Source organism: Bathycoccus prasinos, assembly GCF_002220235.1.
Source record: "Bathycoccus prasinos genomic : Chromosome_13".
NCBI classification, from domain to species: Eukaryota; Viridiplantae; Chlorophyta; class Mamiellophyceae; order Mamiellales; family Bathycoccaceae; genus Bathycoccus; species Bathycoccus prasinos.
The window spans coordinates 439,888-467,183 of NC_023996.1; the positions used below are offsets into that span (position 1 = coordinate 439,888).

Sequence of the window (27,296 nt, forward strand, 5' to 3'; positions counted from 1 at the left end):
AACCCCAAAAAGATTAATTAGTTGCTTGCATTTAATTATCTCGACCTCAAACGTGGGACGAAGGACGAAAGACGACCGATACCTCGCTCGCCTTAAGTGCGTGTTTATATTGGTGGTAGCGTACCGCGTTCGTTTTTTTCTCTTTGTCGCAAGAAAGAGAGAGAGAAAGAGAGAGAGAAAGAAGATCGCGTTTTAATTCCCACGAACACATAATTGTCGATTGTCGATCGCGGGGAAGAATATTCGGTTTTTGAATACGTTTTTGTTTTGATCCTCTCTGTTCATCGAGTCGTCTCGAATCGACGAGAGACATGTTTTTCCCTCTTTGCGCGGCGGCGCTCTTTTTCCTTTCCTCGACGTCACTTTTGGATTCCGCGGAAGGGAATAATTGGCCAGTGGCTCGATTTACGAACGGCACGGTTGGGCTCCAAAACGAAGGAGGGAAAGTGATGGTGAATTCGAACGAACTTCACGTGGTCGGAGACCTCATCGTAAAAGGGCAGCATTTAATTCCACCGAAGTGCATGCCACCGGGCGGAGATAAGTTGCAATACAACGGCACGCATTGGTTTTGCGTGTGCGCGGAGAACTGGTCGGGGGAGACGTGCGAGACGCCACCGAGTCCGCCGCCGAGTCCGAGTCCGCCACCGCCGCCGCCGCCGTATACCGCGCCGCCGCCGTACGTGACGCCGCCGAGTCCGCCGCCAAGATCTCCTCCACCGCCGCCACCGAATCCTGAGAGTCCGAACGAGTTATTAAGGAAAGCCGTTTCAGTATGTTTGAAAAAGAAAGCACTGGAAAGTGCGAGTGCACGTACGATTCGCCGTGCGGGATATATACGAACGGTGGAATTAGCGAATGGGATGTATCCAAGGTGACCGAAATGCTGTCGTTATTTGCAGCTAAATATACTTTCAATGAAAATATATCAAGTTGGGACACGTCGCAAGTGACGACTATGCAATCTATGTTTAATTCCGCTTCTGCGTTCAACCAAGACATTGGGAGTTGGAACACAGAAAAAGTGAGTACTATGTCTGCTATGTTTTCTTACGCTCGTGCGTTCAACCAAGACATTGGGAGTTGGAATACAGAAAAAGTGACTGATATGCGAATGATGTTTTATTATGCTTCTGCGTTCAACCAAGACATTAGGGGTTGGTACACGTCGCAAGTGACTGATATGCAATCTATGTTTTATGTCGCTTCTGCGTTCAACCAAGACATTGGGAGTTGGAACACAGAAAAAGTGACTGATATGAGGTATATGTTTGCTTACGCTTCTGCGTTCAACCAAAACATTGGGAGTTGGAATACAGAAAAAGTGACTGATATGCAATATATGTTTCGTTCCGCTTCTGCGTTCAACCAAGACATTGGGGGTTGGTACACACCGCTAGTGACTAATATGCAAGGTATGTTTTATTCCGCTTCTGCGTTCAACCAAGACATTGGGAGTTGGAACACAGCGCAAGTGTATACTATGAGAGAGATGTTTGTTTACGCTTATGCGTTCAACCAAGACCTCCGCAATTGGAATCCCCCAAGTAATTGCAACTTTAATAATATGTGCAGTGGTGCAACTCTTCATAACAAGGCGTGGACATGCCCATCGGGTCCAAGATCGTGTTACGCCCCAGCGTTCACCAGTGATTACGCGTTAGTTTTGGCCGTTCAACAGTGCTTCACGGAATCGAGCGACGGGGATTGCTCGTGCTCGACGACGTCGTGCGGTACGGCAGCGCAACACATTTCAAAATGGAACACCTCCGGCATCACACTGATGAATAATTTGTTCAAAGATAAAACGACGTTTAATCAAGACATAAGCGGGTGGGAGACCGCATCGGTGACGCGCATGGACGGTTTGTTTCACAACGCGAATTCGTTCAACCAGAACATTTCGAGGTGGGATGTCGCTCAAGTTCGCGATCTTCACGACATGTTCAACGGGGCGTCGTCTTTCGACCACGATATTTCCGGATGGGTTCTCCCAGATAATCCAACGTCCACGGACATGTTCTTAAACGCGGACGCGTTCAACGCTAAATTTACGTGTACCGGCGGCGTTAATGGACCGCCATCGACGTGTTCGCCGAAATAGATATACACGTGTTTACTCTACAAAACCTACCGCGATATACAAGGAAGGAGGGAGGGCTTTAACAATCCCCCGAAACTATTTTATAAAATACTAAATAATACATCATCGACGAGCGCGTACGTTCCTATACATGCCGCCCCCGCGCCCGCCAATATTCTCTTCTTCTTCATCATCATCTTCGTCGCTCACCCATTCTCTTTCGCTTTCGCGGTTGGTACCCATCGTCGTTCTCATCGCCGCGCTTGCATTTTTGCTCTTCCATCGAACGAGAAACCCATCCATACTCGCCGAGAACAATTCGCACTCGCGGGCGACAAACTGCGCCGAAGTCACTCGGTCCGCGTGACACTTCAAGCGCTCCGAAATCGCGCCGGTTCGAGAATCGTACACGAGTATCGACCCGTCTTGCGAAGGCACGAAAACGTTCACGCCGTCTTCCGAGCACGACATGGTTGTTGAATACCGATACTGCGCCGACGCCGCCGACGCCGTCCCGGCACCAGCTGTAGAACCCCTACCACTGCCGCTACCCGTGTTCATCGCACTTACGCCGCTCCGAGCATTTTGTGTCGTCATCGACGACGACGAATTCGAAAATCGTTCGAATTTTGTCGCGTCGCACCGACCGGTGCGCAAATCCCACTCGCGAACCCTCGCGTCGTTTCGGAATCCAAACCCTTTCGTGAAAACCGAACGACCGTTTGGGTGTATCAATACGCTCTCTATCCCATCCGCGTGCGCCCTCGCGTTTTCGTCGTAAAAATCTATAGGTTTCCTCAAACTGCTCCACGACCCTGATGTTCCTAAACCTTCGGTACCGCCGCCGTTTCCGCCGCTATTACTCCTCCGCCTATCCATGCTAAACAACGGCGCCGCGCAACGCCGAGCGTCCCAAACCGCACATCGACCCTCAAACCCGCACGTAATCACAGAAAACGCGTTCTCTTTCGACCAAGCGGTCTTAGAACACCCGCCCGGATGCGCTTTCGGTAACGTCATTCCCACCACGTTACTCCCGGGATCCCACAATTTCACGTCCGGCGCATCCGTCGCCACCGCGACTAAATCGTTATTCAAATGACTCGACAAAGACAAACTCACGTCCCGTATTCTCGAACCGAGCGCGACACCACTCCTTCCACCTCTCCCAGAATCAACAGACGACGCGTACGTCGCCGCCACTTCCGCGCGACTGGCGTCCCACAACTTCACCGTCCCGTCGAACGACGCGCTAAAAAACGCACTCGCGTCCTCGGGATACCACGCCACCGCCGAGACCGACTTCTCGTGCCCTTGCGACGTCCGCACGATGCGCGCTTCATTTTCACTACTCGCGATACCATTGGTACCACCGGTACGGCGACGACCAAATCTCCTGTTGGATGCAAAAATAGGCTCCACATTCCTCCTCTCGTTCCGATCGCCGTCCGCCTTTTCTGCTGCTTCTCGTCCGCCTCCGAAACCATCCATCGAGTCATACATCACCACGCTTCCATCCACGGTCCCGACTAAAGCGAACCTCTTTTCGCGCATCCCGCCAATTTCTAAGCACGTGACTCCTCCGTTCCATATTCGAGAGAATTGTTTCTCGCTCGCGATGGTAAACCCGCGGTGGATGCTGTATCTCGCGACCGAGGATTGGAACTCGAGCGGACGGAGTTGACGGTTCGTTTCCCGAAGGCGGAGCGAGGAAACGGTCGTTGGGTTTGGGAGAGGTTTGGAGGGAAGGAGGCGTCTCGGTGGAGAGGGAGGCATTGCGTTGAAGCCAATACCATGCGCGGTAGGTTTTTTGCGGCGCCGAGGCGGCATGTCCTCGTCCTCGCGTCGCTGCGCGTTGCGTTTCAAGGTGTGAGGGAATGCGTTTGGATTTCGATTTATACGCGTTAGGGACATTCAATCGGTATCGATGCCCCCCGGGGGGTTTACGAGATGATGGTATACAAATTACGTGACGGCAGACCAACTCCTAAAGTTATGCGTGTGCGTGCACACCGCCTCGACGACGTCCGGGTTCCCTTGTTCTCCGACGACGAGTCCGTGGACTTTCAACCCGCGCTCCGATTTGCGTTGGTCGAGCGCGTCCAACAAGTCTTCTTGCATGGGTTTGATTTCACCGTCCGTGACGAGAAGGATGTCCGCGTTTTCCCACTCTTCGGTGTCTAAACGCGCCAAGGCGCGTTCGAAGGGTTCGTCGACGTCCGTGCCGCCGTGGAATGAGCCTTCGAGGAACGCGAGTAAATCGGAGAGGCCTTTGGCGGAGACTTTGAGTTCGAGTTCCATGCAATCGCCCGGGCCGGAGAAGGCGTAGAGGAAACACGGGCGGTTGGTCGTGCGCGCTTGTCGCGCGCACTCGAGAGTCATGCACTTGGCGACGGTTTCGCGGGCGCCCATCATGGAGCCAGAGGTGTCGAGACAGACAATGATTGGACCGCATTCCGCCGCGGGACGGGTTTCTAACCCTTCGACGGTAACCGCGGGCGTTTCCGCCCACCCGACGCGTTCGTACGTAGCTAACGTGCGTTCGGCGCGACGCGCAAAGTGTAACCGGCGAGCAGCGGCGGAGTCTTTCATGGCTAACAGTTGAAGCTCGGCCGGGAGTACGCGCGAGATATCGTCCGAGCGAGTTAAACCGCTCGTTTGTTCGGGTTCCATGGGAGATCGCGTCAAGCCTTCCGGGAATCGATTGCGTTCGCGCTGTCGAGGGGCGCGTTTTAACGGGCCTCTTCCCGAACCGCGTCCTAAAGAACGCACGATGTCTCTCAGTTCCTTCAAATCTTGCAACTTTTTCCGCAACTTTTCCATCTCTTCCCAACCGGTGACTTGCCACAACCCTTTGGATAAATCAAACCCTTCCGGCCCTTCGGTTAAATCGTTCAAATCTAAACCTTCGAACGCTTTCGAGGCTTTTTCCAGTTTATCCACCGCGGGTTCCCATTGCTCTTTGAAATCTTCCATCATCTTTTCCACCATTTCTCTCTTTTGTTTCTCTTTTTCTTTCCGTTTTTCCTCCGCGTTCGACGACGCGTCGTTGTCTTTTTCCTTCGATTCCATGTTCATCTCGATGTCGTCCACGTCCGTTTCGTCTTTCCCGTCGCCGTCGCCGCTGGAGCCACCTCCACTCGTCTCCCCGTTAGGATCGCCTTCCTCTTGGTTGGTATCGTCCCCTGCTCCGCTTCCATCTGGGTTCATCTCCTCGTCCTCGTTCGGTTCTTGCTCTCCGCCTCTGCTTTGACTGCTCTCCGTGCTTTGCCTCGGATCGGAATTCGGATCCTCCTCTTCCTCGCCGTCCATCGCGACTTCGTACTGGTACAAAATATCCAAAACGTTCCGCATCAACGTCTTCAAAACCGGAGGAAACTTCCTCGTAAACCTCGCCATATCTAACTCCCCCAACGTTTCCAACAACGCCTCTCGAAACGTCTCGTCCTCCGGCCAATCCACCGCGTGGGGGTCGAATCCGTTCGCCGACGACGAAGACGACGAAGACGAAGATTTCGGTAAAAACCCTTTCTTCAAGGCCTCCTCCCATTGTTCGTACCCATCTTTCGCCTTCCTCAGCTTTTCCACGTCCCCTCTCGTCGTCGGTAGCCTGAGTAACATCGGTAATACCTCCGGCGGAATCTCGCTTAAAATTTTTGGGCCTCCGGGAAGCCTCAGCATGTTGCCGTAATTCGCCAACGCGTTTTGTTTGGACACTTCCTCGTCTTCGAGCAAACTTTCCCTGGTTCGTTCGAGGACGTCTAAAACGGTTCGTTCCGAGCTGTCTTCGGAGAGGACGATCGGGGATTTCTCGAACGGGTTCGCTCTTAATAACGAGGGTGGTGTCGTTCTCGTTGTTGTTCTGAACGCTTTCGAGAAGGAGCAAACGCGGGGAACAGATGACGACGACGAAGCGCCTTTACTATTACAGCGCGAAGAAGAAAAGGACGACGAGGAGGACTGCATCGTGGTAAAATTCTGCCGAGAGTGCTGATGATAATACTACCGCTCGTCGTGCGGATGCTTTCGTCGCCCTGAGAGCCTTCCGTGACGTCTTTGGTCTGCCGCTCGAGTAAAGTGAAAGAAAATCCAATCGACCCCTACACCCTAAATCACAAAACCCTAAAACTGAGCAAACCTCAACGAGGGGAAAATTTTCAAAATTTCTCGAAAGAGTTACGCGTTTATTAAGATGGACGACGCGAGGACCACCAAGCGACTGAAAGTACCATCATCTTCATCATCAGTAGGAGCAGTAACAACGTGTTGTGATGATGAGAGTTTTTTTACCGACAAAAAACAACACCATACCATTGATGGGCTGAGGAAACAACAGCGACAACAAAATCACGATTGTGATTTCCCCCAACAACAACATCTTTTGCTTTCAGAGTACAAACTGAACGAAACCCGGACAGAAATCGTCCTCGCGGAGACGAAAAGAGACATCGAAATGGCAATCGAACGAATCTATCGCGAAGCGATGAAATTGGACCACTTTTGCGATGGTGGTGGCGATGTTTTTGGGAGGAAACAACAGTCTCTCGTGGTTGGATTCGACATGGAGTGGAAGGTCCTGTATAAGAAAGGCGGTGGCGAAGCGAAGACGAGTTTACTACAGATGGCGTATTCAACCATAGACGTTTCAACAAAGTCGTCGTCGAAATCGAAAACGAAAAATGTGGTCGTTTTGATACGACTCGGGAAACGTTTGAAGTATAAAAACCCACTCCCATCGAAACTGCTTCGGTTTTTAGAGGACCCCGCGGTGAGGAAAGCCGGCGTGAACGCGAGAGGGGACGCGCAAAAGCTACGAAGGGATTTTAAGGTACGCGTGAACGGAGTGGTGGAGTTGGACGCGTTGGCGAAGGCGAAGAATGTTGTAAGCGGTGATGGGAGGAGTAGCGGTAAAAGTGTTTCTGGGAAAGAACAGGAGAGAGATAATAATAACAACGCAAGTCAGCGATGGAGTTTAGCTCGATTGGCAATACGGGTGCTCAAGAAGCGAGTGCCGAAGGACGGGAACACGAGAACATCGAATTGGGAACGGGACGGGAAGTTGGACAAGAAGCAGTTGACGTACGCCGCGATCGATGCGATGGTTGGTTTGGATTTGTGGGTCGCGCTGAATAAGATGCGAGGGGATGGGTACGAGATGGATCCGGTTCTGGAGGGGTTCGTCTTTCGCGGTAGGATTTTAGAAGGCGAATACGATCCGGACGACGACGACGACGACGACGAAGAAGAAGAAGATGATGAAGTTGAAGTTGATTACGATGAAGAAGAAATAGAACCATACGCCGCGCTTCGTGAAGCGGCGCTGACGACGTTAGACAACGAGCCGACGACATCGGGACAACCAGAACAATCAAAAACAAAAGAACAACTCGAACTCACTCGCGGCGCGAAACGCAAGACGCCCATTCCGGAAGACGTGGAGGAGATTTTAATCCAACATCTAGGCGGTAAAGCGGTCGAGGATATAGCCGAAACACGCAAACTCACGTCAGCGGATATCTCCAAAAAGCTCACGATTGCGTTTAAAGCCGGTCATCCGTATTATTGGGATTTGTTAGGTGTTTCCAACGATATTTGGTTAACGTTTTTACAAAGCCGAGAGGAAAAGGCGTTGGCGACGATTCGAGAGCGCTTACCAAACGGCGCGGCTGACATGCCAAAGATTCTATTGTGCGCCTGTCGATTCGCAAGAGAGGTTTTACGAGATGGGAATCAGTTAGAAGGTGATGAGTCCGCGGAAGACGACGACGACGAAGAAGAAGAATCCTCTTCCGAAGAGAATGACGATGAGGACGACGACGCTTCCGAAGAAGAAGAAGAAGAAGAAGAAGAAGAAGAAGAAGAAGGAAAGAAGGAATAAGATATTAGAGTGTTTAGCAGCCAGGTAGCGTGTAGCAGTGTGTTTAACGCAGCAGGTGTTTATCTTTTGATGTTACAATTGTTTGTTCTTTTATACTAATAGGTGTTCATTCATTTATTATTTCGCCATTTTCTCAAAGACGTTCTTCTTCGCGATTTCAACGACAGCCACGTGCGCCTCGTCAACATCCATGTTTTCGTTATTGTGTCCTCCACCATTCTTAGCGACTTCCGAGAAATCTTCCATGGACTTTGGTCCCGGGGGGTGCATCTTGACTTTTGGGTCGAACGACCACGGCGCCAGCGAAGCTAACTCTTGCTTCGCTTTCTTGCTGAGGTGTCCTTGTTCTTCGTCGTCGCCGTTCGACGCAAAGTTCATCGGCGCCGCCAACGCTCTCTCGACTTGCTGCAATCTGCCGCTTTCGTATAAAGCCGGATTGTTATTATAGTTCTTCTGGTACCCAACTGATTGCGCGTTCTGCAACACGTGCTGCAAACTGACATCCGTCGCTTTCCTCGTCCTCAACCAATCTAAAACGCTTTCGTCCAACATCGACTGCTTCTTCCTCCAGGCGTCCAACATCGGCGAGCCGATCAACTTTTGCGCGTTCGTTCCCGCCCAAGGACCCGTTTTCGGTTCCCACGGTTCGTTTATTTTCTCGGTCAAACAAGAGAGCCACTTTGATCGATTTTCGAGATCGCATCCGTTGACGATCGGCTTCGCTTCCGCGCGAACGCCGTAGCAACACGAAATGTCCGGCAAGTACGCGCATCCTTTAAATGAAACGTGGACGAGCTTCGTTGGATCGGCCAATTCTTGTTTATGCCACGAAAGCAATGCGGCTGGTATGTAATCGTGTTTATACTTCTTTGAGTGCGAACTGGCGATTTTGTGCGACGCGGCTTGCGCACCGACGCCGAACGCCATCACTTCGTCTTCGCGGACGTCTATTTGTATCCCCGCTTGCGTTTGGTAACACGGAGCGAGATGGTCGAATTTGTAGAAATGTTCGGTGTTGGCAAAGAGGTGGACGATGTCGGCGCAGAGGTCGTGACGAGCGCACGGCGTTACGGGGAGATCAAGTAAAGCGTCGCGAAGCCAGAGTAACGCGGCGCGATTCTTGGAGAGTAAACGATTTTCGTTGTCGTCGTCGTCGTCTTCGTTGGTTTCTTCATCTCCCGCTGCCGGCACCAAATCCATCATTTCTTTCGATTTGAACTCCAGAGAGGAGAGAAACGAGAGGTACTTTTCGCGCTGCGCGTGCGAGAGCGTCTTGCGTCTGGAGTGTTGCGCGATGGTTTGAGAAAGGAACAGTGCAACGCTCGGCGCGTTTTCATGCGGTTTATCTTTTGGCGCGTTACTTTCCACTCCCCCGTTGACGGTGCCGTTTTCTTCTTTCTTCGCGCCTTTCGACCACCGGCCTCTTCCTTTCCGTTTCTTTCCGGCGCCACCGTTTACTGGTGATATTGCTTTTACTATCGTCGTCGTCGGCGGCGGCGCCGTCGTCGTCGCTGTTGTCGTCGGATCATCAGAATCTGCCGCTGGCGCAACATTTGGCGGCGCCGTAACGATTTTGTTGCACCAAAACTTTTCGATGGTCTCCTTCGCAGATAATTTCGCGTACGGCGGCGGACTCGTGCCATATTTCGGTGAATCGAAACCTTCTCCTAACGTCAACAAACGACGAATTTTTGACATGCACACGGCAAGCGCTTGAATTCTATTCTCTCTTACCGCCATAGCTTCGATTTCGGCGTTTTTCTCGGTATAAACAAATTCACCTCGATATCCCGGATCCCCGCGTTTCCTCCTGTTGATGTGATGTTCCTTCGCGGCTTCGTAAATGAGCGGGGGCAACGTTTCACGTTCGTGATCGATGAAGGAGGCAACTTTCGCGTAATAATTCGTCAACCACTTCGGCGCGTCGGCGAGAATGCCGCAACCAATTCGAAAACCTAAACTTTCCAATCGCGTCTTGACGACTTCATCGTTGTCGTCGTTCCCTTCGCGCTTCTCTTTCGCCTCGTCGATGGCGTCCAACAACATCGCGTATCGATCCAAGATCCGATGTTCCGAGTCAAACACTTGCGAGTTGTTGTTCTCACCGACGAACGAAAGGTAACTCCCTCGGCATTTCTTCGCGCCGCACAAACAAAACGCCGCTTCGACTTCTTTCATCGAGTCCGAGCAACTGTGATAGTTATAGCACAACTCCTCTCCTTTTTGAATCTCTCGAGTGGCGTAGAAATGAATTTCGTATTTACCGTCGACGACGGTGAGAATGACTTGCACGTTCGGTTCGCAAGAGTGCGACATTCGCGCGGCAAAATTGTTGTAGTGCATCGCGTCGCAAAAGAGTAAGCCAAAGCCGTGTTTATCACCTCCAGGCCGTTCCATTTGCATGTTGTAAAATTCGGGCGCGCCAATATCTTTCAGTCCTTTGGCTTTTTGCGCTTGCTTGATCGCATCTTGCTTTTCCATCCACGCCCAAGGAGGGTAGATTTCGCCCAAGAAATCGACGACGAATTCGCCTTTCTGTATGTTCTTTTCACGAATGTTCACCACACCGTAGCCTTTTCTGTGAACGACAAACAAATTTGGATTCTCTCGGGCTTTCTTGGAAAACGTCCAAAGCGCTTTGGCGCACGCCAAATTCTTCATGCCGTCCTTTGGCGACGTTATGTTTGCTCTTTCAAACTTTTCCGCGAGATCCTCCGCGGCGAGCGCTAATGATTGCGTCGCAAGAGTATCCGGGGTCATCTTTCCGTACGATTCGTTCACTTGGTTCATGAGCTTTGCGTAAATTCCCCAATGCTCGTCGTCGGAAAATTCAGGCAAAGCCTCCGCGAGCACGGCGACAGCGTCTCTTCCGGTGACAAAATCACATCCGTACGTCTCTTGTTCGCGAACATCACGTCCGGATTTCAGTCTTGGATTGCGTTCACCGACGCACGGGTACCATTCTTTCGCTATGCCTTTATCGCATGGGTCGGCATCTATGATTTGACCTCCATCCTCCTCGGCATCCGCGGCGAAGCAGGAGTTCAAAGACACGTGACCACGAATCGGTTCGCATTGACGCTCGCTCGCTACCTCTCTCACATCCGCGCGGTGAACGTAATCTTGAACGAACCCAACTTGTTGTCGACTCGCGATTTGTTCTTTCTTTGCGTCTTCGAGTGATCGCGAACCTCTCGCTTTCAGAACTGTCAAAGCGGCAACTCGCCACGCTTTCGAGACGCACGCGAACCGGCCGAGATTCTTCTCGCTCTCAATGTACGCTTCTTCCGCGGTTAACCTCTTCTTTGGGACGTACTCGTTGGAAAACCAAATCACTTTTTCGCTCTGAAAGTTTTTCAATTTTTCGACGTCGCCGTCGTCGTAGGTGATTTCAAAAATAGCGTTTGCATTCGCGTCTTCGGCTTCGGAGGTTGGGATATATCGAGAAATCACGCCTGGAAAATACGCGTTTTCTTCTGCCCAAAATACCTCCACGCAACGACCAACGAGCGAAGCGTCGAATGTTTCCGGCACGGGCACTATGAACTGTTTCTTTTCCTCGTCGTCCTTATGCGCGTCGTCAAAAATAAAGTTAAACGCGCGCATTAAATCTTTTAGCGAGAGACCGTTGAAAGAGACGCAGTTTTCGTTGGGATCTGGATCTTGGAGCGCCTCCATCATGATTTGCTGAATCTGTTGTTTTTTCGTTCCACCACTCACGGTTTTCCGCTTCTTCAAACCACCGAAGCCGACGTTTACGTCGAGATGATCGTCCCTCATCGACAGCGATGGCATCGGTTGCAATCCTGTTCGATGCAACCAATTGCCAATCATTTCTTTCTTTCCCTCTGGCTTTACGATTCGGACCGAGCGTTTCCACGTTTTCGAGGATCCTTTTCCGCAGTGTTTCTCCCACTCCGCGCCTCCGAACACGTTCCCATCGCCTTCGCCGGACACTTTGAAGCACCCGTGTTGCTCGCACATGCATCGAAACATTTTTCGTCTGACGAGGTATACGCCGTCGTGCTCGTTACACGTGACGCGAATGGTTGGTGGTATTTTCGTGATCGTCGCGAGGAGTTGTGCGTCCGCGTCGAACGGTTCCGGAAGGACGCGAGGGTGCGGCGCCCCTGGCCAAACGCTCGGGTCTTCTTCGGGAGATTCTTCGTCGATGAGCACGTTGAGAGCACCCTTTGCTTGTTCTTGCCTATCGATATCGCCACCGCAACCGTGTACTTTCTTCTTCGTCATCTCCTTCTCTACTACTTCGTTTCCTCTCTCGCTACTATCGTCTTCTTTCTTGACATCCACTGCCATTTTAACCTTCTCTACTACCCATTCTGTTTCTTTTTCTTCGGCGTGAGTCAATATTATTTTTACTCCGCTTTCGTCTTCTTTTACCTCAACTTCGAGTTTCACGCTCTGCGATGATGCCCCGTTGCGCAAACAGCCTCTTTTATCGCTTTCACCGTTAAAAGTGCTCTTGCCAACCATCTTCTTAATCTTCTCGTCGATGGTTTTCTTCGCTTTAGTCTCGACTTGAATACTACTACCAGCATTGCTCTGCCGCGACGCGTTGTTGTATCGAGGTCTGGTCGTGGGCATAAACGACGCGTCCTTGGTTCTCTTTGCGAGCGTGTTAAAAATCCACTCTTTGTTATTCGAACTCGTTTCGACGCCAAACAAGACGTAAAAACACGCGCGAAGGGCACCAAATGGCGATTGCGCGGCGATATTTAAAAACTGCTCGCCCGTGATGTCGCCCTTTTTGAACGCCATGCAAGCGATGATTAATTCGCCTTGACCCCCCTTACTTGACTTGCTTGCGCTGAGGTTCTTTCTATTCTCAGTCGTTTGCGTCGACGCCTCCGATGGATTGGATGTCGTCATCGTTGTCGTCGTCGTCGTCGCCGCCGCCACCGCCGCCATTTCTACCGCTGATGGTGGTACTATATGAGTAACAGTAGGTGCTGTAATTTTTACCGCTTTCTTTGCCCCGTCTACGACTACTTTCCCGTCTCTGGTTGTGTACGATCCGTCCACGACGTATTTCGGATTCCGTTCGCAAAACTCTCGAAACAAATTCTTCAACTGTTTCTCTTGTTCTAAAGCTTCCGTTTGCGTCTTCATGTACTGTTCAATCTCTTCGCTCGTAAACTCTTCCTCTGCGTCGCAACTCGCGAATTGACTTAAACCACCGTACTCTCCCAACGGACACACCCATCGATCTCTCGTTCCTAACCCGACTGCCTCGTTCGCTTTCACCCGTCGCCGCTTGCCGCACGACGCAATCTCGCACTTTACAAACGTCCACTCCGTCGTGAATTTATTCGGTAGTCTCGGAGGCACGTACAACTCGCCTTCCACCGCTTGCTCCAAGAGGTACTTCAACGTCCCTCTCTTTTCCTTTTGTACTTTCACCGTACTCACCTTTTCTTTCTTCACTCGCGGTTCTTTGACGACCTTTTCCTTCCTCTCTGTGATTTTCCTCACGTGTCCGCTCGGTAACCTCTCGTGCGTCCCGGCTTGAATCTTCAACTCGTTCGCCTCGTCGCGTTTTCGTTTGTTATATTCGTACGCTCGTTTTTTCTTCTCCTCTTCTTTCATCGCTTTCGAATTCATCTGTTTCCGCGCCTCCTTCTCCGCCGCTTCGTCGGCGTCCGCCATCAGCCGGTCGATGTCGTCGTCTGAAAGTTCCTGCGGTTTCTCGCACGAATCGTATCGCGCGTCCACCACGTCTTTACACGTCCAAATTTCTCTTTTGTTGTTACTCGCATTCGTCGTTTCGGTGGTCGTATTTGTAGTCGTCCTCGTTCGCGCGTCCTCGTTTCCTTCGTCTTCGCACGTCCTCGCAATCATCCCTTTCCCGGCATCTTTCACCAGTTGCGTTTCCACCGCCGCTCTCCCTTGCTCTAAAACCTTCCCAACAATCCTCGGTATCCGTCTCCATTTTAAACACCTCTCGTTTTCGCATTGCATCCAGCACTCGAAGACGGCGTCGACGCCGGTTCGAGGCGAGAACGGTTGCGTCGCCCACGCGTACGCGATTTCTTCGTCCAGAGTATACGGCGGGAGATGGAAGTGCAAATGATTCGATGGTTTCTTCTGCGGGATGGTTGTCGGGGGGATCGATGAAACGTTCGTCGTCCTCTTTACTTCTTCTTCTTCATTTTGCTTCTTCCTCTCTTCTTCTTCGTCCTTTGTCTTCTCCGCGAGAACGACGACGACACCTTCTTCTTCGCGATGATGATGATGATTTCGAACTTCCTCTCCCTCTCCGTCGGAGGATGATTTCTGTTCCTCTTCACGCATCACGTATAACAAACAATAAGAAAAAGAGAGTGCAAACAAAAACACTAATCCTCTTCAGAAACGACAACAACAACAAACGCCTCCTCGAAATGCAAAGAGAGAGAGAGCGCAGAGAGTGCAAACGGAAGAGCGTCTCTGCGCAAAGTGCAGAAGAAGAACAAAGCGATGATTGTTTTATATTTGTAAAAACGACAAGAATGAAGACATTTTTTTGAAAGAAGCAACTTCTCTTCTGTCAAAGTCTGTCTGTTGTGTGTTTCCGAGAAGACTTTTCGACTTTTCTTTTGTGTGCGCTTTCTCGAGTGAAAAAACGTGTGCTCTTTCTCAAGTGAAAAAACTGCTCTTTTTCGACTGCTCTCTCTGTTTCAGCCGCTCGCCTCAAAAAAGCAAAATCTGTCTGTGTGTGTACGAGAAGACTTTTCGACTCTGCTCTTTCGCGTGTGCTCTTTCTCGTGAAAAAACGTGTGCTCTTTTTCGAAATGAAGAAATTTTTTGAAAGAAGCAAAACTCCTTCTGTTAAAGTCTGTCTGTCTGTGTGTGTACGAGAAGACTTTTCGACTTTTCTCTTGTGTGCTCTTTCTTTCTCAGGTGAAAAAACTCTTCTGCTCTTTTTTTTCGACTTTTGCTCTCGTCTGTGATAATAAAAAGCTGCTCTCGCCTCTCAAAAAAAAGCAATTCGTCTTAATCTTCTTTCGAGAAGACTTTGTGTTCCGAAGCAGTTTTCGCGCGTTTCCCGCTGCTGCTGCGGTTGCGAACACTCTCTTCTGCTCTTTTTCGACTCGTGCAACTAATAACTCTCGTGAAAAGTCTTTTTTCATCAACGCGGAGAAGAGTTTTTTTTCCCAATATTTTCTCATTTTCAAGCCAGAAGTGGGTATTGTGTATGTATAAAACGTGCGCGCTCTTTTGCGGAGAGTTTCGCGCGTAAGAGAGAGAGAGAGAGAGAAAAAAAAGATGATGATGATGACGATGACGACGAGTTGTTCGACAACGACGACGATGATGATGAGAACGACGAACGTTTTGTCGACGACGAAGAGTAATTGTCGACGTCGGTTTGCGTTGATGTCTTCGTTTTTGTCCTCCTCCTCCCCGTCGGGGAAGCATTTTCATCATCAGCGGCGGAACAACGCGAAGACGAACGAACAGGAGGAGGAGGAGGTTGAAGAATCCCGCGTAGTAATCGAGAAAGAAGACGGGCCCGTGGTTTTGAAGGCAAAGAAGACGACGAAGACGAAGCACGGAGTGCGAGTATTTATTCTCCAACGGAACGAGTGCGACGCCCCAAGTTTGCTCGAAAAATACGAACGCTTACTCTCGAAACGCGAGTTGGATTCGATTCAAATCGAAAGTTTACACCCGGAAACGAAAAAGGAGAGATTACAAACCCGAGCGATGGTTCGGACGGTTTTATCGTCCATTTTGAACGAAGGAAGAGAAGGGAGGAAACCATCGCAGCGCAAAGTCGTCGATCCGTCTTCGTTGGAGTTTACGTTCAACGAGAAAGGGAAACCGTTTTTGAAACAGTCGACGACGACGACGACGACGACGAGTTCTTTTGCGAATTCGAACGAGGAAGAGGAGTCGACGAACTCGTTTTCGTCGTCGTCGATGTCGTCTGAAAATTTGAATATTCAGTTTAGCGTGTCGCACTCGAAAAATGTCGTCGCGATGGCGGTGACGACGGACGGGAGACGCGTGGGGATCGATTGCGAAGTGGAGAAGAGAAGGACGAAAGACGCGTGCTTGAAATTAGCAAAGAGGTATTTTAGGAAAGGTGAGGCGGTCGAGAGGATTGAAACCGCGTTAGCGAAAGAGGAGGAGTTGGGGAGGAGGATGTTTGTCAGGTATTGGTGTTTGTGCGAAAGTTACGTGAAGGCGTTAGGGGTTGGGATTTCCGGCAGGCCGTTCCGGAACTTTGACATCGCGGTGACAGAAAAAAGGAACGACGACGAGCGCGAAGACATCTCACTCTTTGAATCGGATCCAGAAACGTTCGGTCGATGGCGGTTCCAGCTCTTTCGCGAGACACCGACGATAAAAGTCAAAGAGGACGAAAGAAGTATCGTCGCCGTATGCGTCGAAGACGATGACGAAGACGAAGACGACGATACCAATACTAATAGAAATACCACTTCTCCGTCATCGAAACGAAAAAGGAGACCGCCGATTGTCTCCTCCATCACGCGCGTTCGACCTTTACTCGATGATATACACGATTCGAATGACAACAACGAAAAGAGTTCTAGCGCGATAGCCGACATCGAAGACGACGACATCGAGATTTTAGCCGCTTCTTCTTGACTTTTGTAACGCATTTTTTATGTATTAAACAACATGTCAAACATTCTCCCTGTTCGCTGTCAACGCATCTCTTGCGACTGTCTCCTCTCCGAGACGAATACAAAATGCGTGCACCACACTCAACCGCCTCAGTTTCGAGACGGCGAAAAGCTTTGGCCGTGTTGTAATAAACGGAGCAAAGATTTCAACGCGTTTTTGAGCATAAAAGGCTGCCGGGAACTGGATTCGCATTCGAGCGAAAAACAAGTATTAGTACCACCAAAACAGACGATAACGACGAGCACGAAAGAAGAGAAAGACGATGCACTTGGCGTTGAAAAGTGTCCTCGGTGTTCGAACGGCTTCGCGTGCGAAATGCACCCGGAAGAGAGCAAAAAGAACGAAGAGAAAATGAGACGAACGAAAGAGCTGAAAGAGCAGAAGAAAAGAGAGGAGGAACTCGAGCGAGCGAAGATGGATCCGAACGCGCTACAAACGTGCAAACGAACAGGATGTGGAATGAAATTTAGAGAGAGCGAAAATAAGAACGAGTGTTGTCGATATCACAAAGGGAAGCCGATTTTCCACGAGAGGAGTAAAGGGTGGTCGTGTTGCGCGAGCGGGAAGAAGGCGGTGTACGACTTTGACGAGTTTTTGAAGATTCCGCCGTGCGCGGTTGGGAGACATTCCGCGGTCGTGGAGGAGGAGGGTGAAGACGATTAGGAAGAGGAGGTTCGTGTTTCTTCTATCTAGGTTATAGTTTTTCTAGTCATTAAATGCGCATTTAGATAGTTGTTATTACTCTTGGAACGCGCCTAACGTGGCCACGTCGTCTAAGAAGTTCAAGTATTGGTCGTCTTTATCCTTCTTTTCCTTCGAGACTTTTACGACCATTGGCGCCGGGTTGACTTTTTTCTTCTTATTCTGGTCGCCGCCTCTTTGCACGCGCAAGTGCGCCGGGACGAGTTTTTGCAACGCTGGGTTTTGCGACGGCGCGGCGATGGTGGTCGCTTCGCCGCGTATGGTGGCTTGCTCTTGAGACTTCTTTTTTACAGCCATCGGCGCGGCCGGGGAGAAGAAGTGTTGCGGCGGATTGTTACCGCGAGCATTGTTCATCGAGTGTATCGGCGGCGGGCGTTGGTAGATGTTGGCGGCACGCATGGGTTGGTGGGAAGGAGGGGGTGGTCGAGATAGTGACGCCATGTGCGACTGCGCCTTCATTTCCAGCGTGTTGCCGAACATTGGCGGTTTGTTGATGGTCCTGGCAATGTCGATACCAACCGGCGGAGGCGGAGGTGGAGGCGCCGTCGTTTCTACTTTTTCTACTTCTTTTTCTTCGTCTTCCTCCTCCTCGTCGTCGTCTTCATCGGTATCGTCTGGAGGTGGTGGCGGAACAACGATACCGTCTATAACTATCTCTTCTATGTTCTCCTCCTCCTCCTCCTCGTCCGACGGCGGCGGCGACCCGCTCGGCGCAGGCGGCATCCATCCCGGCGGCGGTCCTACCGGCGGCGGAACGACAACGTCAGTGTATTTTTCCTCATCCTCATCTTCGCTCGCATCTTCTCCTTCTAACAACGGCGGCGGCGGACCTTTCGGCGGGCCCGGTACTTTTTTTTCTTTCTTCGCCTTTGCGCCGCTGTCAACGTTGAACATTTTGGTGAAAATATTCCCGCCGCCTTCCTCCTCGTCGTCGCTACTCTCGCCGCTACTCTCGCCGCTACTACTATCCGTACCTCCTTCCCCGTCTCTTTTCCTCTTCCTCTTTTCCGGTGCCGGCAACGCCATCCCCGCGTCCACCTTCCCGCCTCTCTTCCTTTGCACGTACTTCTGCGGCTTCCCAGGCGGCGGTTTCCCGAGCGGATTGAGCGTCGGATGATAATACACGCTATCTTTCGCATCTCTCGCAGATTCGCCGACGTAATCATCGTACGCGATTTTGTTGCCATTATTACTACTCCTTTTAACCCCACCATTATTTAATGCTGCTGTTGGTCCGATGTCGTTCTTCGGCGTCGTCTTCTTTTCCTCCAACAACCGCTTCTCTAAACTTTTCAATCTCTGCACATCTTTCTCATCCACGTTCGATTTTGGTTTCCTTTTGAGTTTTTCGTACTCCTGTTCCACTTCTTCGCGAGATAATTTCGTAAACTTTTCTTTGTTTTTCAGTTGTCGTTGTTTCTTTTGTTTCAGGAGCAGTTGTTTCTGCTTTTGTTTCCGGAGTTTCTCCACTGGATTTAAGGCCATTTTGTCTGAGAATTTCCCCTAATTAGTACTACTACTAATAAAGAGTAGTTTATACCACAAAAAGCAGCACTCTCTCTCTCGTGCACCACCTCCTAACTAAGTGGTTTGTTAAAGTATATATACTGCGACTAAAGTCTTCTTCAAACGCAAAAGGAACGCTCTCCTCCGTGCTCTCTTACTCTCTCTCTCTCTGTGTTTTGAGCTTCACTTTTGTCTCGTTTTTAAAGGGAGAAAGAAACACACTATTTAGGGTTTTACCGTACCACTTTAAAACCCTAAATATGTCATACACGCTTCGCGAGCAAAAATGGACGAAGAGGCGGCAAAGCGAAGCACACAGTTTACGACCGACACTCGGAGAAAGAACACGCAAACAGATGATGCAAGAAGAACGTCTTTTTAAGAGAACGACGACGTGTATGTAAACATCATTTTATACCCTTCTTTAAATAAGAGAGAGAAGCGTTTTTGTTCGTCTTTTAACATCTCGTCATGGGGAAGAAAAAAAAGAACGGAGAAAACAAGATGTCTTTGCAGGAGTTCTTCAAACAAACGCCGATGCCCGTACGGGCGAGCGGGATACTGCACGGCAGAGACGGCGGTGGTCAGGAGTTTGACAGTAGCTTCGATGGCGGTTTTACCGCGAATGCTACGACTCCTGGTTCGGGAAAGAAAAAGACGAACACGGTAAGCCCCTTCCGGGGAAACGATTCGGCGTCGTTTAGTTCGTCTGTTTCGCATCTCATCAACGGCACGATTGACTTCAGAGTCGGGTTTAAAGTCCTCCAATTGAATGAAAAGAGCACATCGAACGTCGGGGAAATGTTTGTCCATTTAGAGGACACCGAGCTGGACAAACTCTACGCGAATAAAATCATCAAACGAGTGGACGTTTTGTTCGGGAACGAGGCGTTAGGAAGCATGGAGATGTCGTCCGCGCCGTTCGTAGCTACATTTCAAACCGAGCTGAAAGGCGTGGACGTGCTGATTAAGATCACGTTTCGGTCGAGTTTACATCGACCGCCGGTGAAGTTTACGAAATCGTTTGAGTTTTTCGAGTGCGCGGAAGGCGACGCGAGAGAGACGATTGAACGCGTGGATTTTAAACCGGAGTTGATAAAGAAGATTATAGTGGTGAAGGGAGAGGAGAGCGGCGAGGATGAAGACGGAGAGGACGAAGGGAGACGGACATCCCGAGTGGCGAAGATGTTGAGTAGTAATAGTAGCGGGAGTAAAAAGAAAGACGCGGCGGTTGCCAAACGAAGATTTACGTACCCGAATAACAACGCGACGGCGACGAGTAATATGTTCCGGAATTTAGATTTGGAGAGCAATAACGACGACGACGACGACGACGATGACGACGAAAAGAGCGACCGAGAAGAAGAAGAGAAAAAAAGTAGCAGTGGTAGCAGAAAAAACAACAAGCAAACGCCGGCGGATCCAAACGTGTGGACGGTTAAGGACGTCGGGAACTGGTTGGAATCTAACATGCTTGGTTTTTTGGTTTCTAGGTTCGCCAACTCCGCCGTGGATGGGTACGTGTTGCTGAGGTTGACCGATCAAGACGTTCTGAAAGATTTACGGGTAACCTCTCACGTGGAACGATTGAGATTGTTTCGAAACATCGACGCTTTGAAAGCTTCTCGCGTTCCGTTCGAAGAGAAGACTCGATCGCTCGAGAAGGAAACGAGAGATAAGTTGAACCGAACTACGGCGAGTACTAATTCGTTCAACACTCCGGTAGATTTGTTGGAAGCGGACGTTTCTTGGTTACAGTTTGTGTTACCCATGAGGAGATTAGCCGTCTTGAGCGGATGGCTTTCTCACGTCGTCGATGAAGTCATAGAGCGATTCAACGTGGACGTCGGGTCAAAACGTGAAACAATCGCCGCACAGATTAGCGTGTATTGCGTCTCGGCGATAAAGGCAGAGTTGGATATACAGGAAAGCAATGCCGACAGGAGTAAACAATCGACGCCGACGACGGCGAGAAAAAGTAGAATTAGAGAAAGCTTAGAAACGGTCAAGGGGTGGTCGAAGGAATTGGAATTGTTCGACGACCCGAAGACGTTGGACGAGCGACAGCTGCAAAAAAACTTGATCGCTTTGCATTTACTTCTAAAAGAAGAAGAAGAAGAAGAGGAGGATGTCGAAAACCACGCGAATAATTGGATGAGGAGCAGTGGTGGCGCTTCAACTCCGCCGCCACTGTTGAACGCCAAGGCGCAATCGTTCATTGGAAGCGGAACGTCGATGGCGTCTTTAGGGGAGTTGGAGCCGTCCTCGCGAAGCGCGTCGCCGTCAAATGCGCATCATTTACGGCACGTGTCTTCGGTCATGGAACTCGCCGAAGAGTGCGAGATTCGATACGATGACATTGAATTCTCAACTGGCGAGGCGTCCTCTTCGAACCGAATCGGTCGAGGCGGCTTTGGGGAAGTATTTTTAGGTCGATACAACGGCAGTCTCGTCGCTGTAAAAAAATTGTTCGAATCTCCTGTTGGGAAAGGATTGGACGAATTCAAGAGAGAGGTTTCGGTCTTATCAACCTTGCGACATCCGTCTATCGTCTTATGGCTCGGCGCGTGTACCGTTTCGCCAAACACCGCCATCATATTAGAGTACATGGATAGAGGCTCTTTACACGACGTTTTGCATCGCACGGAAGCCGTGTTGACCTTATCTACGCGCATTCGATGGTCCATCAGTATCGCCAAAGCGATGGCGTATTTACACACCCACAAACCGCACGCGATTATCCACTGCGACTTGAACTGCAACAACGTTCTCATCAACCGAGACGGCGCCGTGAAAGTTACCGATTTCGGTTTATCCAAAGTCAAGCAACACAGCAAAGCGACGAGGCAAACCGGCGTGACTGGAACGGTATCTTACGCCGCACCGGAAGTTATCATCGGAAATCAATTCACGGAATCGAGCGACGTCTTTTCATACGGTGTCACCATTTGGGAGATTGTCGCCAGGAAGATACCGTGGGACGGCTTGACGGAGTATCAAATAGTCTACCGAATGAGTTCGGCGTTGGATAACTCGGACACCGAATACGCCGCGTGCGAACAACATTTGAAAATGAACGCAAGGAGCGACGAAGAACAAGATCAAGAAAGCAGCACAACAACAACACCAGCATCATCGATAGCATCGACGCCGTTCCGTCCCCCGTTACAATCCATCTTGCGCGATTGTTGGTTCAAGCTTCCCGAACGCCGACCAAAAATGGGCGATATTCTCGTTCGGATGATTGAAGTACACAAAGAGGCGTGTAAAGAAGAGCGGACGAAACGACGGGAGAAAGCGAAGGAGGAGGAGGAGGTGGGAGGCGCGACGACGAAAACAATTTAATAAACCCTGTAAATCTGTATCATTATATATATACCTATTCGTCTTTGACGCTTGGCACACACAGACAGTAGTTTTCACTCCAAATCCTCACAAACTTGGATGCAGTAATAAAGAGTTACTGAAAAGAGATACATACGCGCAAAAACGCACGAACAAAACGTTCATACGCCAAAATCATCCGTCGTCATGAGGGAAACCCGATCGCACCGATCGCAACAGCCTTCTTCTTTGGAGAATACTCGTAATAAAAAGACGACTCAGACGAATTTCCCCCAACGGCGAGGAAACGAACACAACAAAGACGACGACGATAAAGATTCCTCCAACTACGCGCGAAACGTGCGCGCATCCCGCGAGAACGGCCTGACGACGAACACTGCTGCTTTTGGTGGTGGTGATGCGCCTTTCGGCAGCTTTCCCAGGAAGCGGGGCGAGAGAGAAGAAGGGAATGCTCCCCCGGGGAGGTTTGGGGGTGGTTCTGGCCAACAGCAACACCAACAACAAAAACGAGCGAAAAAATCCGTCTTTCACGCGAAAGAGCAACAAAAGTCCGCAACCTTCCGCAACCCGGACCGAACGGACGGGACGTATTCGGACCAAGAGTTATACGAGCAAGCGATAGATCACTTGGATTACAGACGGTTGAAACGGTATAAATTGTGGTGGATTGAAGATCCGGAGTATCACCGGAAGTTGTACGAAGAGATGGCGAACATGGGGAGTCCGGTGCGATGGTCGGAGACGGACGAGGACGAGAGGATCGAGAATATCTTGAATCCTGAGGAGAAGAAAGGGAGGAAGAAAGTGCAAGGGCCTTCCTTGCCGAAAGCGAGCGACGACGAGGACGAGATGGACGAGAAGAAAAAGAGGAGAAAGAAGACGACGAAGAAAAAGCATTCGAGCAAGGAGAAGAAGAAGAGGAAGAAGGAGAAGAAGAAGAGTCGAAAATCTTCCTCGCGGCGCAAGCGCCGAGGAGGCGGCAGCAGTAGCGAGAGTAGCAGCGAGAGTAGCAGTAGCGAAGACGACGACGACGATATCGACGAGGGCGAGTTGGTACCAGATTTTGACGGCGGCGAGGGCGGGAAAGGTAAGGACGACGAGAAGGAGCAACCCGAGCGTTTCTTGCAATTTTTAGAGAAGGAAGAGAGAGAGAAGAGAGAAAAACTCGTCGCCGCCGCAGCGTTAGAAGAACGGAAGAAGAAAGAAGAGCGTTTGCAAAGCAGCGCGGGAGGAGAAGGAAAAGAAGGAGCAACACATGTTGCGGTCGATTTCGGCCCGGCGGCGCCGCCTCCCGAGGACGAGAATAACCTCGACATCGCCGCCGGAATACGAAAACCGGGATACGGAGGTCAACTCTTACCGGGCGAAGGCTCCGCCATGGCGCAGTTCGTGCAATCCGGGGAAAGAATCCCGCGGAGAGGCGAAGTCGGGTATTCGAGCGAGCAAATCGAAAACTTCGAAAAGATGGGATACGTGATGAGCGGCAGTCGACACGCGCGCATGAACGCGGTGCGATTGAGAAAAGAAAATCAAGTGTATTCGGCGGAAGAGCAAGCGGCGTTAGCGATGATTAACTACGAGGAGAAAGCCGCGAAGGAGAAGCAAGTGATGGAAGAGTTGAAGAGGTTAGTCGATCAAGCGAAGAGGGATTGAGAGTGAAGAGCTGTTGTTTTTGTTTTGTTTGTAAATGCGCTATTTCTCTCTTTCTAAAGTTTTACATTGCTTTTACATGTATATTGCACGCGCGCTCTATTCTTCTACATATTACTACTCTACTATTAATAATCGGTTTCATTCCAGAAGTTTAAATACTCTTTCGGACGAACGTCTTTAACTAACACCGGCACCACGTCGCCGTTCAACGCTTTATACTCCGACTTCATGTCGTCTCCGTACAATTCCTTCAACGCGCCTTCGATAATGTCGCTGTGAACGAACGCGACGATGACTTTCGCGTCGCGTTCTTCCTCGAACACGTTCGCGAACCACACGCGCATTCGATCGCGGACGGACTGCATGCTCAACTCGTTGGATTCGTACCTCAATTCACCGTCGCTATTTACGAGTAAACCGAGTTCGTCCGCGCACGTAAACACCGAATCGCTCGTCGCTTCGCCCAAACGACATTTCGTTTCTTGCGCGGCGTTTTCTCTGGCGGCAATCTCGTAGTCGTCGTTTTCGTGTATCGACGTGATATCTCCCAGTGTCTTTGTGAATTCGCACCCTTCTAAATACTTCTCCTCTCTCTTCGCCAACGCTCGCGAGAGGCCGCCGTATTGAATCGGATCTCCCGTCAAGTCGTCTTCAAAGCTATACGGTCGACGAATCTCAAAAGGCACGGTCAAATCGATCTTATTCCGAATCAAATCGGACACTCGTATGGATTTTCCACTCGCGCTTTGGTATTTTTTCACCCCAGACGTGTGCAACACCGCGAGTCGAGAGGTTTCAATCGCCCGCGCTTGAGGCGAGGTGAAAAAAGCCACTCTTTTCGCCTCTTCCTCTCCGCTCTCTTTGAAAACCTTCTCCATGTACGTCATCAACGCTTTACCGCTCTCCGTGGCTTCGTGCAAACCCACTTGCGTTAAACTCGGATCGAGCAACGACTTCCCGGTCACTTCGTCCGTGCACGGCACTTGTTCGTTCGGCATCGGCGCTTCGCCTTTTCGTCGCTCGCCCCAAACGTTATGCGCCGCCTCGCCGTGTCGAACGAACAAGAATAACTTTCGTCCGTTTTCTCTACTGGTAGTTTCGTTATTATTGAAGACTTCTGCGTTTATCTTCGCGCGTATCGACCCCCACTGGCAACTGGCCCCGAACAACGCGCCGTCGTCCATCTCGTAGTTTCTTTTCCTCGCGTCTTCTTCGTTCTCCTTTTCGGCATCGGAGGAGAGGATCCTCGATTCGTATTTGAACAAGTCCCGAACGGCGACGAACGCAGACTTTTCTTCCTCGATGTTCGTCGTCGCGCCTTCGACGCTTTCGCCTCCTTTTCCTCCCCCTAAAAAAGGCCGCGTGGCCTTGAATCTCATCCTCTCATCAAACCCACCTTTTCCAACGCTCTCTCTCCCTAAAACGACCACAAAGGATGTTAAGACTGCTGCTGCTATGACTACTCCTCTCGATGGTGGTGTTCTTTTGTCTTTTTTCGTTTTCATCGACGCTTCTTGGCCGTCGAGAAACGCATCAGAATCTGATTCGTTTTCTTTCCCCGGGGACGGTTTCAACAACAAAACTTCCTCATCTCTCGCCCGTTCTGCCGTCGTGGGAGTCTTTAAAGGCGACGAGACGAAGGGTAAGAGCGTGCGAATAAAAGACGGCCCTACCCACGACGCGTTTGGTCGAGAAGTCGTCATCACTTCGCGGTCGTAGTGCAGACACACCGCTGAGAAGTGAGGAAATTTGTGGGGAAAATCCTTCAGATGTGACACCTACGAAGTCCTCTCGACGATGAATACCGAGGTCTCGTTTAAACTCTGTCTCGCCTCGTCGACCATTTTACTCGGCTTTACGCTTCGCAAACTACACGTGGTGACTCGAGAAAACGGCGAATCGTTACTCGCCGTGATATTCGGCGCTCTGTTGCCCAGTTTATTACTCCAGGTAAGGTTTGATGCATTTTTCCCTTACTTTTGTTCTCTGAATGTGTTACGCGTGATGAGAGGCTCGCGCGAAACGAAGAACGACTTTACGTCAGAGTCTCGCGTAAAACAGCATCCATCGCTCGTTTTGTGGGAGCTTTTTGTGGATTTTCTTTCCTCATTCAAGCGAGGAGAGAGGTGTTGACTAAAAACTCATCAATGTCTTTCTTTGTACTCTTAATGCACTTAATTCAACAGACGTTCGCTTCAATACACGCGAGCGCGGAGTACTTGGTGTTTTTCGCGTACAGCGTCTCACAGTGTCTGGTCGGCACGACTGTAGGTTTTCTGTTGTTTCGAAATCGCGAGCGAAATAAAGGGGAACATTTAGCCGGTGCGACGGTTGGGGTAAATCTGGGAACGTTTGCGTACCCGCTCGTATTCGCGGTGTTTGGCGAGGTCGGGTTGAGGAGAGCGGTGGTGTTTGATTTCTTTAATCAAGTGTCGATTTTAATCGCCAGCTACGTGTTGTTCGCGCTGAGTACAAGACGTGATGGTGATGGAGGTGAGAAAACGTCGAAGGAGGTTATTTTGAAAGCCATCAAGACGCAAATGTTCACGCCGTGTTTACTCGCGTTGTATCTTTCGATCGCGTTGAAAGCCATTCCGAACGCGTCGATTCCGTACGCGCTGGATCAGTTTTTAGGGTCCTTGGCGGTCGCGGCAAAGCCGTTGGCGTTGTTGTCGCTTGGGATATTGTTCGAGCCTAAAATGAGTAAGAGAGAAGTTTCAGACGTGGTGACTTTGTTGTTGATTCGGTACGGAAGCGGATTACTCATAGCCGCCACGGCAATCGCGTTGAACATGTACCAATTCATAGGGGCTAGTGGATTGGCGGTGTTGACGTTAGCGCTAACCGCCCCGGTGCCCTTGATTTCTATACGATACGCCAAACAGTTTGGGTTAAACTCAGGACCGGCGGCCACGGCAGTGAATGCGAGTAACGTCGTGTCTTTTGTCGCTATTCTGATGCTCGCCGGAGCGGATTTCGAAACGCAACGGAGAAGTTTGATGTCGTTGTTCGCTTTGATTGGTTTTTTTTTATTCAGCGTTGGTTGTTTCATGAATAAAAAGGCGATGATGGTTTCAGAAGAAGGAAACGACGATTCGTTTGAAATCAGAGATATCGGCAACGGGAAGAAGCGGTTCGTTTCCACCAACGCTTTTTTGACGAGGAGGAGAGCGAATACCATCGCCATCACAAAATTCGACGATACCAATCATCATATATACAAGAGAAGGAAAAACGTCGTCCAACTCGTACCGTCGTCGTTATCACCTGTAGCAACACCACCACCCAGAGTTTGTTGTCGCACTTTTGTAGTCAGTCGTAGGATTAGGAATAGGAATAGTGACAGATTTTTTTGTGTCGCGGCACATCGAAGCGCCGCGTTGGTCTTCTAAAAATGTATGTAATAGTTAAATACAACCAATGCGTTGATAACGGTGCTATAATAAAGTATATATGTGCATGTGTATACCTGAT

At 50.2% G+C, this 27,296-nt stretch overlaps 11 protein-coding genes across 11 annotated transcripts; 6 read left to right on the forward strand and 5 right to left on the reverse strand.

Moving 5' to 3' along the window:
- Positions 1–311: 311 nt before the first annotated feature.
- On the forward strand, positions 312–2,104 carry Bathy13g02010 (unnamed protein product; the record flags this gene model as incomplete). The annotated part of the gene is made up of 2 exons (XM_007509342.1): positions 312–604; positions 775–2,104. The coding sequence occupies 2 exons, from the start codon at positions 312–314 to the stop codon at positions 2,102–2,104; spliced, it is 1,623 nt and encodes a 540-aa protein (XP_007509404.1).
- A 102-nt stretch (positions 2,105–2,206) lies between these two features.
- On the reverse strand, positions 2,207–3,997 carry Bathy13g02020 (unknown protein; the record flags this gene model as incomplete). The annotated part of the gene is made up of 1 exon (XM_007509409.1): positions 2,207–3,997. The coding sequence occupies one exon, from the start codon at positions 3,995–3,997 to the stop codon at positions 2,207–2,209; it is 1,791 nt and encodes a 596-aa protein (XP_007509471.1).
- Positions 3,998–4,048: 51 nt separating this feature from the next.
- Bathy13g02030 (predicted protein) lies at positions 4,049–6,049 on the reverse strand (the record flags this gene model as incomplete). The annotated part of the gene is made up of 1 exon (XM_007509376.1): positions 4,049–6,049. One exon carries the CDS (start codon positions 6,047–6,049, stop codon positions 4,049–4,051), a length of 2,001 nt encoding a protein of 666 aa, XP_007509438.1.
- Positions 6,050–6,275: 226 nt separating this feature from the next.
- Positions 6,276–7,961, forward strand: Bathy13g02040 (hypothetical protein VOLCADRAFT_90238; the record flags this gene model as incomplete). The annotated part of the gene is made up of 1 exon (XM_007509452.1): positions 6,276–7,961. One exon carries the CDS (start codon positions 6,276–6,278, stop codon positions 7,959–7,961), a length of 1,686 nt encoding a protein of 561 aa, XP_007509514.1.
- Positions 7,962–8,078: 117 nt separating this feature from the next.
- Positions 8,079–14,273, reverse strand: Bathy13g02050 (predicted protein; the record flags this gene model as incomplete). The annotated part of the gene is made up of 1 exon (XM_007509490.1): positions 8,079–14,273. One exon carries the CDS (start codon positions 14,271–14,273, stop codon positions 8,079–8,081), a length of 6,195 nt encoding a protein of 2,064 aa, XP_007509552.1.
- Positions 14,274–15,338: 1,065 nt separating this feature from the next.
- Positions 15,339–17,279, forward strand: Bathy13g02060 (cysteine and histidine-rich domain-containing protein 1; the record flags this gene model as incomplete). The annotated part of the gene is made up of 2 exons (XM_007509502.1): positions 15,339–16,463; positions 16,671–17,279. The coding sequence occupies 2 exons, from the start codon at positions 15,339–15,341 to the stop codon at positions 17,277–17,279; spliced, it is 1,734 nt and encodes a 577-aa protein (XP_007509564.1).
- Positions 17,280–17,354: 75 nt separating this feature from the next.
- Bathy13g02070 (unknown protein) lies at positions 17,355–18,803 on the reverse strand (the record flags this gene model as incomplete). Its single annotated transcript, XM_007509415.1, has 1 exon — positions 17,355–18,803. One exon carries the CDS (start codon positions 18,801–18,803, stop codon positions 17,355–17,357), a length of 1,449 nt encoding a protein of 482 aa, XP_007509477.1.
- Positions 18,804–19,328: 525 nt separating this feature from the next.
- Bathy13g02080 (predicted protein) lies at positions 19,329–22,169 on the forward strand (the record flags this gene model as incomplete). Its single annotated transcript, XM_007509412.1, has 1 exon — positions 19,329–22,169. The coding sequence occupies one exon, from the start codon at positions 19,329–19,331 to the stop codon at positions 22,167–22,169; it is 2,841 nt and encodes a 946-aa protein (XP_007509474.1).
- Positions 22,170–22,355: 186 nt separating this feature from the next.
- Positions 22,356–23,822, forward strand: Bathy13g02090 (predicted protein; the record flags this gene model as incomplete). The annotated part of the gene is made up of 1 exon (XM_007509533.1): positions 22,356–23,822. One exon carries the CDS (start codon positions 22,356–22,358, stop codon positions 23,820–23,822), a length of 1,467 nt encoding a protein of 488 aa, XP_007509595.1.
- Positions 23,823–23,947: 125 nt separating this feature from the next.
- Bathy13g02100 (unknown protein) lies at positions 23,948–25,525 on the reverse strand (the record flags this gene model as incomplete). Its single annotated transcript, XM_007509403.1, has 1 exon — positions 23,948–25,525. One exon carries the CDS (start codon positions 25,523–25,525, stop codon positions 23,948–23,950), a length of 1,578 nt encoding a protein of 525 aa, XP_007509465.1.
- A 94-nt stretch (positions 25,526–25,619) lies between these two features.
- Positions 25,620–27,214, forward strand: Bathy13g02110 (auxin efflux carrier family; the record flags this gene model as incomplete). The annotated part of the gene is made up of 2 exons (XM_007509347.1): positions 25,620–25,772; positions 25,832–27,214. The coding sequence occupies 2 exons, from the start codon at positions 25,620–25,622 to the stop codon at positions 27,212–27,214; spliced, it is 1,536 nt and encodes a 511-aa protein (XP_007509409.1).
- Between the last annotated feature and the right edge of the window lie 82 nt (positions 27,215–27,296).